Genomic DNA, 13,590 nt, shown 5'->3' on the forward strand with positions numbered 1-13,590 from the left:
TCATGATGATGACATCCCAGTGCAGAAGTTAAACAGATAGGAAATGTAATGAGATATGTGGGCCACAGATGCTTGATAACTGAACCTGAGTACCCTGTTCAGGAAGATACTCGGGCAAGGCCAGGACCAGCCTTAATGGTCCTTGGTCTTCCTTTGGCACTAGTCTTTTTTTTTTTTTTTTAAGATTTTATTTATTTATTCATGAGAGACAGAGAGAGAGAGAGACAGAGAGAGAGAGAGAGAGAGAGGCGCAGAGACACACAGGCAGAGGGAGAAGCAGGTTCCATGCAGGGAACCTGATGTGGGACTCGATCCTGAGTCTCCAGGATCTGGGTTGCCCTGGCACTAGTCTTTGTGGATGGCAGGAAGGTGAGTTGTGGGAAGCCCAGCTGAACCAGGGGTTGCTCCAAAAAGAAGGGACCTCATCTCTGAATCCCAAGTTGGGACATTCAAGTAATCATGGCTCTTCTCCAGGGGCAAGTGTCTTCTGACTTACTTTTGTATCTGAATCCACTGGAAGCTCACATTTTTAGAGTGAGAGTTTAATGGGGGCAGCCCATTTTTTTTTAATTTTTATTTATTTATGATAGTCACACATAGAGAGAGAGAGAGAGAGAGAGGTAGAGACATAGGCAGAGGGAGAAGCAGGCTCCATGCCCCAGGAGCCCGACGTGGGATTCAATCCCGGGTCTCCAGGATCGCGCCCTGGGCCAAAGGCAGGCGCCAAACCGCAGCACCACACAGGGATCCCGGGGGGAGCCCATTTGAATCTGCTTTGCTGTCACCATTGCCTGAGTGTTGGTTCCTTAGACTGAGGAGGTCCTGAGCAGTGAAGCAAATACAAGTCCAGTACACAAGTCTCAGGCACAGCTTCCACTTGACCCTGAAGGCAGTGGCAGTCCAACTTGTCACAGTTACTAACACTGTCACACAGGCCTGTGCAGAGTGCCTGTGTAACCTGTTGGTTACAAAGTCCCTTTTCCTCTTGTTCCTTTCCTCATGGAGCTCATAGCCAGGTAGAAAGGGTGGCTTGGCTTCCTTCCAACATTTTTAAAGAACCCCTGGTGTGTGCAGTGTAAGTATATTATTTCATGGAGCAGAATCTCAAATGGAACAGATTTCTTCAAATACAAAGCCAAGGAGAATCTAGTCAACGAGATTTATAACACAAAGACAAGGAGAATTGGCTTTGGGACCTAGAAAGGGACTTGATTTCACTTAGTGCCTGCTGTGTACCAGATGCTGGCCTCCCAATATTTTTGTGGGGTCAGGATTTTGCTCCCTGTTTTATAGATGATGGCTTACAATGTTTGTTCCTGCAGCTAGTATGGGGCATTCTGGGACCTGGCTTCTTCCTGGTCAACAGGGCTCCAAAGACTGGCTTTCTCACTTCATGTAGACCTCTGCATTGCATTTCTCTAGGTCTACTGCCCACTCTGAACCACTCCAAACCAGGCTGTTGTTGGATGCCAGTGGCATACCTTCCATACCCAGACTCATGGTCCTTTGGTAAGCCACTCACCAGTGTTGATTTTCCTGCTGTTACCGATCTTATCCCTGTTCTCCAAACAGATATGAGAAGATGACCAGCGGGATGTATCTGGGGGAAATTGTGCGGCAGATCCTGATTGACCTGACCAAGCAGGGTCTTCTCTTCCGTGGGCAGATTTCAGAGCGTCTCCGGACCAGGGGCATCTTTGAAACCAAATTCCTGTCTCAGATTGAAAGGTGATGTGTGATCAAGTACACCAGCTCAGTGTGGGAGGCCCTGATTGGGATGTGCTGCTGTAAAGTGGGAGTCCAGCAGCAGACTTGAGATTTAGAAATAAAACCAGTAAAGGACCTGACTGGGTAAGGGGTTTCCTCCTAGAGCTGCTCTGTTTCTCTAGCTGCATCAGGACCACAGCACACAGCCAAAGGGCCAGCTGTGTTCCTGGGCCCTCAGGTGCCTAAAGTGTTACACAGCAGTTAGCTGAGGCTAAAAAATGATCCTTCTTTGTTCCTAAAAAGATGATGTGTCCGTAATATGAAAGAAAACTCTCTTAAAAAATAACCCATAAGCTCAGGATTAAATATATTTGTTTCGATTTTTGTATATTCCCTTTCAAGTTTTTTTTTTTTTTTTTTTTTTTATTTATGATAGGCAGACAGCGAGAGAGAGAGAGGCAGAGAGAGAAGCAGGCTCCATGCACCGGGAGCCCGATGTGGGATTTGATCCTGGGTCTCCAGGATCGTGCCCTGGGCCAAAGGCAGGCGCTAAACCACTGCGCCACCCAGGGATCCCTCTTTCAAGTTTTTAAATGTGTGTAAACATATTTTCATAATTGCAATCATACCACACATATCATTCTGTATATTGTTTATTTAGTGTTTGTACATAATTTTCAGTTACAATTCTGAGGTTTTTTTTTTTTTCTTAAGCATATATAGTAGAGGGAATGGTAAAATGAATCTAACGTTTGCATCACCACCTTCAACAATGGTCAACTTGTGGCCAAACTTGGTCCGTCAATATACTCCTGCTTTCCCCACCCCCAAATTGGATTAATTTGAAACAAATCTCACATTTTGTGTCAGTGTATCTATAAATATTTTAAGTTGTATTGCTAAAGTATTATTTCTTTAAAAAAAATAACCTTCTACTCCTGAAACCAATATTATTACACTATATGTTAACTAGAATTTAAATAAAAATTTGAAAAAAAACCAAAAAAATCCTTAAAAACAATAAAAAATGAACATATTTTCATCACCACACCTAAAATAGTTAATGATAAACCTTAATCTCAAAATATCCTGCCAGTGTTTCTATTTTCCAGATTGCCTAAAAATATGGTTTTTACAGTTCATTTGTTTGTAACAATATCCAAACAAGGTCTATTCCACGCATTTGGTGATATGTCTTTTAAAAATCTCTTTTAATGTATAGACTTTTCCTCTTGTTTCCCTTTGGGATACATTTGATGAAGAAACTGTCATTTTATCCTAGAAGTTTCCTGTGTTCTAGATTTTGCTGGTTATAGCATTTAGCATTTTCCTCTCCCTTGTATTTCTTGCAAACTCATAGGAAGACCCAGATGCCTGGTTAGATTCAGTGTTGAAGTTTGGACAAGAATATTTCACAGGTGGCATTGAACTGTCTGTTTGTCTTTTATGATGTTAGCAGTCATTGATGCTCATTGCCTCCATCTGTGATTGTAAAACAATGCCAGGTTAATGCTAACACTCCTGCATTTTTTAGCTGGAATACTTCTAGAAAGATAAACTTACCCATCTCGACTCTTTGGTGGAATTATCATTTTAAATGGCTGTGTAATGTTACATTATATTGCTATACTGTAATTTGCTAAACTTTCCCTTTAGTATAAGATGTCTAGCTTATAATTTATGAATTTCTGCAATTCTCAGTAACACCATAATTATTTTTTTGTGTTTTCCTTTGCATCTCACAAATTATTTCCTTAGAAGTAGAAGCATTTGGTTAAAAGAAGCATTTCCCTATGGACACGCTTTTAAAAAGATAGTTCCAGTTTCCATCACCACAAATGTGTCAGTTTCACTGCTTTTCCTACCAGCACTGGTTCCTATCAGAGACTTTGTATTTGGAATTTCTGTCAATTTGCATTCATTCATTTAATTTTACTGGTCTCTATGGCTTGATGCCAGGAGACAAAAGGAGACTTTGAGACAAAAGGAAAACTCTTTAAAACTGAAAGCAGTGTACTTAATGAGAGAAATCAGATGGACTTTTGCAGAGTAGATCTTGCTGTCTAAGGAGATGGTGGTAGATTCAGTAGCAGCAGCAGCAGCAATTTTGTGTTTTTGAAGAGTTGATAAGCAAATATCCAGCATCCTTTTTTTTCTTTTTTTGTCTGGCTTCAACCCATTGGATTCAAAAGTGTAATTTAATAATCATCACCTTTGATGACCAGAGGGATCCTCTTTTGCTGTGGGAGCAAAGCAAATGGTTTCTCCCTCATGTATGAGAGATGAGCAGATTGACCATGTCTGCCTTGCTTTTTTTCCCCCCTGAATACAAAGGAGGATGTTTTTGGACAAGAGAAAGTTAGCAGAACCTATATGCCTCCAGAAGTCTTTACTTCTGCCACACAAAAGATATCTGCTTTGATATCCTGTTTCTAGGTATCTTATTTATTTTTAAACTTTATGAAATAAAAAGAAAATCATATCCAATGTAGTGCCAGTTGGGAATGGTAGGTGCTATGCTTACTGTGTCCCATTTCAAAGCACATTGTCCAATGGATTCAATAGGGATTGCCGGGGGGAATCCTGGATTTACAGTCTCCGAGCTTGAGTTTAAGATGGCTTATGCTGTGTGACCTGAGGCAAGTTGCTTTACCTCTCTGGACAACAATTTCTTTCCTTATAGAAGATAAATGGTCTACTGCTTAACCCTAGGGATCAGCCCCAGGGCCAACTAAGGCAATGTATGTGTAAGAACTAGGTAAATTGTGACAGGATAGACTGTGGAAGGAATTTCAGGTTTTATTATCTTACACACTGAAAAAAAATCCACTTTTTTTTCATCCTATACAAATATTACTCATTCATAAGCAAAAGGAAGAGGCACCTGGCTGGCTCAGTCAAAGAGCATGTGACTCTTGATCTCCGGGTCATGAGTTTGAGCCCCATGTTGGGTGTAGAGATGAATTAAATTAAAACAAAACAAAACAAAACAAGCAAAAAGAAGAAAGTAGGAACTACTGGTAATCCTACCAGTATCTGAATAGATTTCCTTCTGCTCTGATTTTTTTTTTAACAAAGACAAACATTCAAAAATAAAAACCAATAGAACTCCAATAAAAAAATACACCCCCCCAAAACAAAAATAAAAACCAAGATGATATGATGCATAGTATTTTATAATCTATTTTTTCACTTACTACATAATGGATATTTGCCATAGCATTAAAAAATCTCATGCAAACTCATCTTAGGGTCTATAAAGGATTCTATTATCTGACTACACCACTGTTTACTTACTTGACGAATCCTCTATCTAGCCAACAGGTTATTTCTCAGTTTTTCTCCCCCCCTCCTTTTTTTTTTTTAAGATTTTATTTATTCATGAGAGACACACAGAGAGAGGCAGAGACACAGGCAGAGGGAGAAGCAGGCTCCCCGCAGGAAGCCCAATGTGGGACTTGATCCCTGTACCCGGGATCATGCCTTGGGCCAAAGGCAGATGCCCAACCGCTAAGCCACAGAGGCATCCCACAGTTTTTCTCCCTGATAACATTCTTTTTTTTTTTTTTCTTTTTTTCCTGATAACATTCTTCTTCCGTAAGTATTCCCTGAGACAGCCAGGGTTATAATTTTACATTGTTTCACTTAGGAGTCAGAGCCTGAGAGTTCACCATGAGATGAGTGTCTAGACTTGAGGCCAGCCTGTACCCATGACTGGTGCTCCTCTGCCATGTGCTCATGTGCTTGTGGTTCCAGGGGCTGGTTCCTGCTCACTAAGGGGCTGATTGTATATTGTTATATTCACTTCCCCATTGAGTGCACACAGCCCTATGCTGGCTACTGTTGAGAATACAGCCTTACTCTCAAAGAGCATGTAGTCTAGCTGGGAAGAGAAAGCAGAAAATCAGAAGAAGCTAAATAGAAGGAAAGTTGGCTTCTAGTTGAATGGGACCAGAGTAGGGAGAGCTGGCCTGCTCAGTGGGAGAGGTGGAGGTACTTGGTGTAAGAAGGTGTGTGCTTGGGTCCCTGCTCTCTGCTGTCTGTGGGTAAGTCTCTAGCACTCTGAACCTCAGATTCCTCTCCTGAAAATGCACACCTGATGTGTTGGTTGCTGAATCTAATAATAGTTTCTAGTGAGATAATAGATTTGTACATGCCTAACACTAACGGTCCTCATACTTTCCTTTTTAAAGATGGTGGGACTTCCGGGGGTGTGTGTCAGGCTTTCTTGAGTCCTGGCTTCTTTGGCATTCTGCTCTAACTCAACTATTGCCTGGATCATCTTTTCCTCCTTCCTCCTAAGGCTTCTGAGGATAGGGGGTACTGTGAGCCATGCTGAGCAGGTTCCAGGGCCCCAGGTTCTGATGTCCCGCTCTGCTTGCCTGCAGCGATCGGCTAGCCCTCCTCCAGGTCAGGAGTATCCTGCAACAGCTTGGCCTAGACAGCACATGTGAGGACAGCATTGTGGTGAAGGAGGTGTGCGGAGCTGTGTCCCGGCGGGCGGCCCAGCTCTACGGTGCAGGCCTGGCAGCTGTCGTGGAGAAGAAGAGGGAAGACCAGGGGCTTGAATACCTGAAGATCACTGTGGGAGTGGATGGCACCCTGTACAAGCTGCACCCACAGTGAGTGCCCCAGAGAGGTGGGAATGGGAGGGCTCCAAGGCCAAATATGGATCCCATTGAATCTAACAGATAAGATGTGAGCCCTTGGGGCTCTGTTTCTGAGTGGTCAGCATGTAGGAGTGTTGGCCGTCCTCTCTGAAAGCCATGTTTCTCTAGGCAGTAATAATCTCTGCCTCACAGGGCAATGAATACAAGTGATTATTAGTTATGTATTCCCACCTGACCTCACGGGGAAGTAATGCAAACTGAATATTTTGCACAGCACAGAGCATTTGTCAAGTATGAACTGGTTATAACTTTCTTAGCTCAGAGTCAGTAGACAGAAGGATTAATGTGACTTTGAATTCTGGCTCCACCACTTAGAAGCTGTGAGACCTAGGGCTAGTTTCTTACCTTCTTTGAGCCTTAGTTCGAAATCTATAAAATGATGACAAAGATCTTACCTACCTCAGAAGTTGTCATGAGGACTCAGTTAAACAGTATCTATAGAGTGCATGGCACATCACAAAAAAGTCAATGATTAAAGCTATTGTTATTTTTTGAAAGCTATTATTTTTATTTAATATTTAACATTTTGTTTTGGTGAAGAGGAAAAATATTAACAAGCTTATAAAAATTTCAGTCATACTGAAACATATACATGAACATCCTGTTATTGTAATCCTTAATCGTTAGCTCTTCTTGTGCAGATGACTATCCAAAAGAATGGACTGTGTCTTTTCTTTTTTTTTTTTTTTTTTAAGATTTATTTATTTATTTATGATAGACATAGAGAGAGACAGAGAGGCGCAGAGACACAGGAGGAGGGAGAAGCAGGCTCCATGCTGGGAGCCCAATGTGGTACTCCATCCCGGGACCCCAGGATCACGCCCTGGGCCAAAGGCAAGCGCCAAACCACTGAGCCACCCAGGGATCCCCGACTGTGTCTTTTCTTGTTTATCCCTTTGGAATAACTTATTTTTGATGTGGTTCCTATAAGCTTCTTCTTAAACCAAGACTTGACCAAGGCACAAAAGCCACATGATCATTTCTTTTTTGTTTTTAAAAAGATTTTATTTATTTAAGAGTGAGTGAGAGAGCAAGCCAGTAGGGGGATGAACCAAGGGGGAGAGAGAGGGACAAACAGACTCTGTATTGAGTGCAGAGCCTGATGGGGGCTTGATCTCATGACCTTGAGACCATGACCTGAGCCAACTGAGCCACCCAGGGATTCACTAATAATTGTTTTTAAGCTGTTATTTATTACACTTTGACTGTATGTATATTATGTATGTAAAACACCTAGTATAGTCTCTGGCATTTGTAGTTGCTCAATAAAAGGTACAATTAAAACAGCTATTTAGGAAGCAGTTTAGGAAGCTCTTCTAGAGTCTTAAGAAGCAAGCCGGAAGGAGCAAACAAGATTAGAATCATTCAGAAATATGTTAGTCCCATATGTAAGTGGTGATGATGCTTCTCTCTCTCTCTCTTTATAGCTTTTCTCGGATATTGCAGGAAACCGTGAAAGAACTAGCACCTCGATGTGATGTGACGCTCATGCTGTCAGAAGATGGGAGTGGAAAGGGAGCCGCTCTGATCACTGCTGTGGCCAAGAGGTTACAGCAGGCACAGAAGGAGAACTAGGAACTCCCTCGGGGTTGGGCCGGACGTGCCTTGGATACCGACCAGCCTTTCCTCCGGCTGATGAGTTGGTCAGGGACCAACAGGCAAGCTTCTAGCTGACTTCACATTCTGAATGGCCGAAAGAGAACCCCGTGTTCTTGGGTACTCTTAGCATTTTGTTACTCAATGTTGTTTTCAGGGGCATTAAATGACATCTCTGGTTGGCATATTTGGGCCAAAGATGGGCTAATTTGTAAAATCAAAGCAATTGGACCCAAGAGATTCTGCTTTTAGCAAATTGTTCGGTTGAGGCCTGGGCTGTTCATTCTCTATGGCTTTTGGTCCTGTGGCTGTTGGACTTGGAAACATATACACAATCTGCCCACATGGCCTGGCTGGCTGAGCTCCCCACTGGGATGCTTTAGCCATTGCTTGTAGTAGGTTGGGTCCTCTCTTGTGACTCCACATTTGAGAAAGATAGAGACTCATGTAATAAACTGGAGATCTACTCTAACTTGTCCATACCACATCACCCTGACTTAGAACATGAAAAGACAACAAAGACTTTGGACTATCGGCCCCAAGATGAAGAAGGGTTGTTTGTCAGGCAGCCCTGCAAGAATCTTTTCATGCTTAAAGTGAGTTATGTAAGCACCTGTGAGATTTTGTTTTTCAGTATGTGTGTGTGATGGGGAGGGGTGCTGTTTGGGGCACCTGCTTTCATTTTACACGTGGTTCGTGTGGCTGCTGTGGATAGTTGTTTTAAGGACTGTTAGGTATACGAAATCCAGTAATTGAATAAAAAAATATTTGATTTCCTAAGAATCTTTGTATGAGGTATCGATATTTCATTTGGGAGGCTTGCTTGCTGACTTCATGCTCTGCTAGTGGATTAAGGGACACAGAAGTTTCTGAGGGATCACTCTAGCCAAAGTTCTTTCCAACAGCAAGGGGAAATATATGGAGTATCTTCTCTAATACCTTACCAGTTTATCCAAATCTCATTTGAACAAATGCTCTCCATGACTAGGCATTTACCTCATGATCCTATAGCTCTTGCTTTTGAACAGCTAAAGTTGACTGGAGGTCCTTTTGACTTCCCAGCTGACTTCTATGTCACTGGAACTCAGCCCTCCTGGCATGCCCATTAGCCTGCCTTCTACCCCTCCAGAACTAAGTGGAATTGGGCTGTCCCTGACCATTTCCCCGGTGAATGTCCTCTCTTTTTCTCTATCCACCCATCCCATTAACCCAAACCACCTGTGACTTCCTACCTTGTCACAGAGTTTACCTGTGTTTCTCCTCTGGCCTAATAGACTGAAAGCCCTTTGTTAAATGCATTTTTGTGTTGCTCCAGTGAACCCAGGACTATGCTGTTTCTTATTAAACACTTACTGGATGGAGGCATGATTGAAAAATGAAGTGTTCCAAGAAATTTTCTTTGGAAAAAAGTAGAGGCCATTATCATGGGCTACAGAGTGAAAAGAATAATATCCCAGATCACCCAGATTGATTTTATTTTGATTTATGTACTTAATTCCTTGTGATAATTGTCACCATTTGTTGAAGCAGGATGTTTAGACAGACAGAATGGAGGAGGCTCAGGGAGCGTAAGAGAGGGGCTGGCTGGGGCTGGGGGCAGATGAAGAGCTGAGGTTCCCTAGGAAATAGTTTTTTGTACATTCCGTAAGCATGTAGAGAGATACTGTTGTGGATGGGTCATAGATTTAGCAAAATGATTTTTTTTTTTAATTTTAAGGTTATACATCTCTGGGGAGATGTTGTATGGATTTATTAAATTTATCTTTTTTATATTGAAGTTATATTTCTTCAGGGAAATATTTCCCCTTATCAGATTTTGTCTTAGTCCCAAACCTTATTGTCCTTATCTCTCCTCAGGAAGACATGCCCAGCCCCCAGTCCCTGTTCCTCCTGGTTCTGCTGGAAGTCTCTCTCTTTGCCCTTCTGCCTGGATGGGTGATTTGGCCCAGAGATGCAGGCAGTCGTGCCACCACATTGTCCCACACCTGGTCTTTTACCACATGTTTGGCAGGTTTGAGGAGTTCACCCAGCTCTGATCTTTTACAAGAAAAAGAACCTCCAAGGTATCTAAGCAACCTTGCACATTCTGACTAATTGATAGCATCATAGAATCTTTGAATCAGAACGGAACTGCAGAGGGAGCACACATCCATCTTGCTGTCTTTGGACAGGCCAGCCCCTGAAACACCAGGGGCCATGAAAGGCTAACTTCTCTTCATAGTTTACTAGGCAACACCAGCAATCACACCGACAAGGTAAACTGTCCTCCTCTGGACCTCAGACTTTTCCCCTTAGGAAGGGCATCTTAGTCGATATTTTCTACCCTGTGGTTAGTTTCTCTCAGTCACCTCTTAGTTAAAAAGAGCTGATAGATTTAAGAACTAGATTTTCCCCATGACTCTGACTCTCCAGAACACATGACCTCATTCCCATTTGTCTGTCTTCAGAAATCTTGTTTTCTTCTCATTAGCTGGAATGGATGCTCTATGAGAATAAGGACTTGGATCTTATCTTTCCTGTTTTCCCCAGAGGCTACCCCAGTGGCTGGCATTGAATAGCCATTAGATAATTCTCTAAATGGATGAATGAATGAATCCTCAAACAAGTATGTGAATGAATTTATTACTCTCCTTTGAGTCTTTTCATTTTTTAGCTTTCCCCAATGGGACCTGAGCCTTATACACATTAGACATTCTATAAATGATTGCTCAGTGAATGCCAAGCTCTGTTCTAGGTGCTGAGGATCCAAAGGAATAGAAGATACCACTCCTGCTTTATTAGAATTCACATGCTAACAAGGAAGGAAAGACACATAAATACCTGCAATACAATATGGTGAACAAGAACAAGAGGAGAACATAATTCCTGACCATCCTTTAGGTCAGGAACTCTTGTGTGGGAGTGTGAGTGTGTGCATGTGTATACATGCACATATATGTACACATGCACCATAAACCCCTTTGGTAATCGTGCAGAACCTATAGATTCTTTCTTATAATGCTGCTTTTTAAAAGAGATGTATTTATTTATTTATTTATTTATTTATTTATTTATTTATTTATGAGAGAGAGAGAGAGAGAGAGAGACCATGCATGGTGGAAGGGTGGGCAGAGGGAGAGGGAGAGAGAATCTTGAGCAGATGCCATGCTGAGTGTGGAGCCTGATGTGGGGCTCAGTCTCACGACCCCAAGATCATGACCTGAGCCAAAACTGAAGTCAGCCGCCCAGCCAACTCTGCCACCCAGGTGCCCCTCATGATGCTTCTAAATGCCTAAAAATACATAGGAGTACAAAGGAAATCAATGGTATTGAATTACAATTATTAAAGTGGTGATTAACATGTGTACTTATTTTTTTAATGCACTGTAATGAGATGCACCAGGAACCTAATAACAATTGTAATTCTGAAATCCTGATGAGTGTAAACAGTATTTTGAGACACTTGCAATAATATAACACAGATATGAAGATGTCCATGGTTTCTCCTGAAAACAAAATCCCAGGTGCTGCTGCCACTACTATGGTTTGTTGCCCACATTCAAAATGGAAGGAAATGCTAAATTTCAATTAGAGGTGATTGAAAATAAGTCCCAAAGAAGTTCATGGACTCCCCACATTGGGAGTCTCCCCCTCAGGGTCTAGGTTAATAACGATCGAAATGTCCTACTATGTGTGGCACTTAATTAGGGCTAGCATCTTAGATGGCAGAGAGACAGTATGGTTTGGATTCAGAAGAATCAGGCGTGCTATTCCATCTTTCTGAACTTCAATTCCCTCACGTAAGAATGGAGGATAGTATAACAGCCTAACAAGGTTATGCAAACTGCACAACCTAAATATGTGGACACAGGGATAAGCTATGAGCCACTTGTACATGTGTGAGTAGTTGTATTATGATTGTTGCTACTGTTAGGCAGCCTGTCTTATTTTTAATTTTAATTTTTTAAAAAGATTTTATTTATTTATTCATGAGAGAGACAGAGAGAGGCAGAGACACAGGCAGAGGGAGAAGCAGGCTCTTTGCAGGAAGCCTGATGGTGGACTTGATCCCAGGACTCCAGGATCATGCCCTGAGCCCAAGACAGACGCTCAACCACTGAGCCACTAAGGTGTCCCAGGGGGCCTGTCTTATTGATATGATCACCTTAAACATCAACCTGCAAGTCCTCCCAAGCCGACTGTGCAGACATGTGGGTGGGTGAAGAATGGCAACTGGGGGAAATGCATTTCTCACAATCCCTTCCTTCCACCTCCACTATCTTGATGTATTCTCTCTCTCTTGCTGTTTCACAGTTGAAACTCCTTGTGGACCATGTTTTATCAGAGGAAGGGTGGGACTCGGGCCACGTCAGGGACTACAGAGGGATCTGGTATCTCCTTTCTGGGGTGAACTAAGAGGGACAGTCAGGATTAGGAGAAGAGTTGACTTCCTTTCTGACTTCCTTTCTTCCCAGCCAGGGAAGGCATGATGCTGGGGAGAAAATGAAGCTAAAAATCTTCCAGTTTTTATTATATATATATATATATATATATATATATATATATATATATATGAAAGAAAGATAGTGAGAAGGTAGGAGAAGGTAGGCTATTGATAATTTAGGAAGTCAGAATAGTTTGGGGATTGACCTAAAATATAAGGATGCATGAACAGCACAGGGGCTCTTCCAGGGGGTGCCATTCACATCACTGTCCATGGCGCGGTTCCTCCTGAGTCACCTCTGTGACAGCTCTCATGGTCTAGAGTGGCCTTTCATAGAGTCGACCGGGCTGGAGTCATTCTTTCCTTTAATACTCAGATAAAAACGATTCAGTTCCCCATCCCACATACTGCAGAGAGGGCTCTCTCCTGCACTAAAATGTCAACATTCCTGAATGGAAGGCTTATATCTTCCAGTTACACCTCTTATTCCTGCCTCCGGTTTGCTTCCACTCATCTTAGTTGATGTCACAATTCCTGCAGCTACTGCCTTTCTCTGTGTCTCTGTCTCTGTTTTGTCTGATTACAAACTGTCCCTTCCTATTGGATTCCCCAAATACCATGAACTCCAGTGTCTAGAGCAGACTGACTTAAAGGCTTGAGGATTATGGAGAATAGGAAATAACTTAAATATGAATATTAGATATTAAAGTTCTAGGACTGTCTCCACCCTAGAGAATTTTTCACTGGCTGTCATTCTCCATAGGCTCTGCTGACGACATGAGTTATGGATTCTCCCCAATTCCTCTGCAGGCTTCTTTCTCATATCCTTCTCTTCTCTGAATGCTGGACTCTTTACATAAAATGAACATTTCCTCTTGTTCTGTTTCATAGAGCTAATCACTCTTCTATAGTCTCAACCCACCCCTAGGCCCACCCAAGGGAGCTCATCTCTCCCAGCCAAAAAAGTTCCCCTTGAGGTATTTGAATTAAAAAAGGGATTTTCTCTCTAAAAGGAATTACTCTGTTCTCTGACAGTCAAGCTACAGCAAGCTTTTTTCCTTGACATCCAGCAAACTGCCCATATTTCAAGTGATAACATCATTACCATAATGAAGATAATAAATGTATCTATCACCACCAAAAGTTTCCTTGTGACCCTTCATAATACTTCCTGTCTGTCCTGCTCCTCTTTCC

General features: G+C 42.2%; 2 protein-coding genes across 4 annotated transcripts in view; both read left to right on the forward strand.

The window, feature by feature from the left end:
- The window catches only part of HKDC1 (hexokinase domain containing 1), a 41,657-nt gene extending 32,904 nt beyond the window's left edge, over positions 1 to 8,753 (forward strand). The window contains exons 16-18 of the mRNA XM_038533722.1: positions 1,573 to 1,728; positions 6,096 to 6,329; positions 7,805 to 8,753. Of these exons, the coding sequence (XP_038389650.1) occupies positions 1,573 to 1,728; positions 6,096 to 6,329; positions 7,805 to 7,952 (538 nt within the window). The 3' untranslated portion in view covers positions 7,953 to 8,753. The remainder of the gene's footprint in view (positions 1 to 1,572; positions 1,729 to 6,095; positions 6,330 to 7,804) is intronic.
- A 1,337-nt stretch (positions 8,754 to 10,090) lies between these two features.
- The window catches only part of HK1 (hexokinase 1), a 120,083-nt gene continuing 116,583 nt past the window's right edge, over positions 10,091 to 13,590 (forward strand). Inside the window, exon 1 of one of the 3 annotated variants that reach the window (XM_038534166.1) lies at positions 10,091 to 10,228. The gene's annotated coding sequence lies outside the window, so the exon portion shown is untranslated. The remainder of the gene's footprint in view (positions 10,229 to 13,590) is intronic. The other 2 variants (XM_038534168.1, XM_038534167.1) reach the window with 2 other exon arrangements.

The sequence above is a fragment of the Canis lupus genome, chromosome 4, assembly GCF_011100685.1.
Source record: "Canis lupus familiaris isolate Mischka breed German Shepherd chromosome 4, alternate assembly UU_Cfam_GSD_1.0, whole genome shotgun sequence".
Classification (NCBI taxonomy): Eukaryota; Metazoa; Chordata; class Mammalia; order Carnivora; family Canidae; genus Canis; species Canis lupus.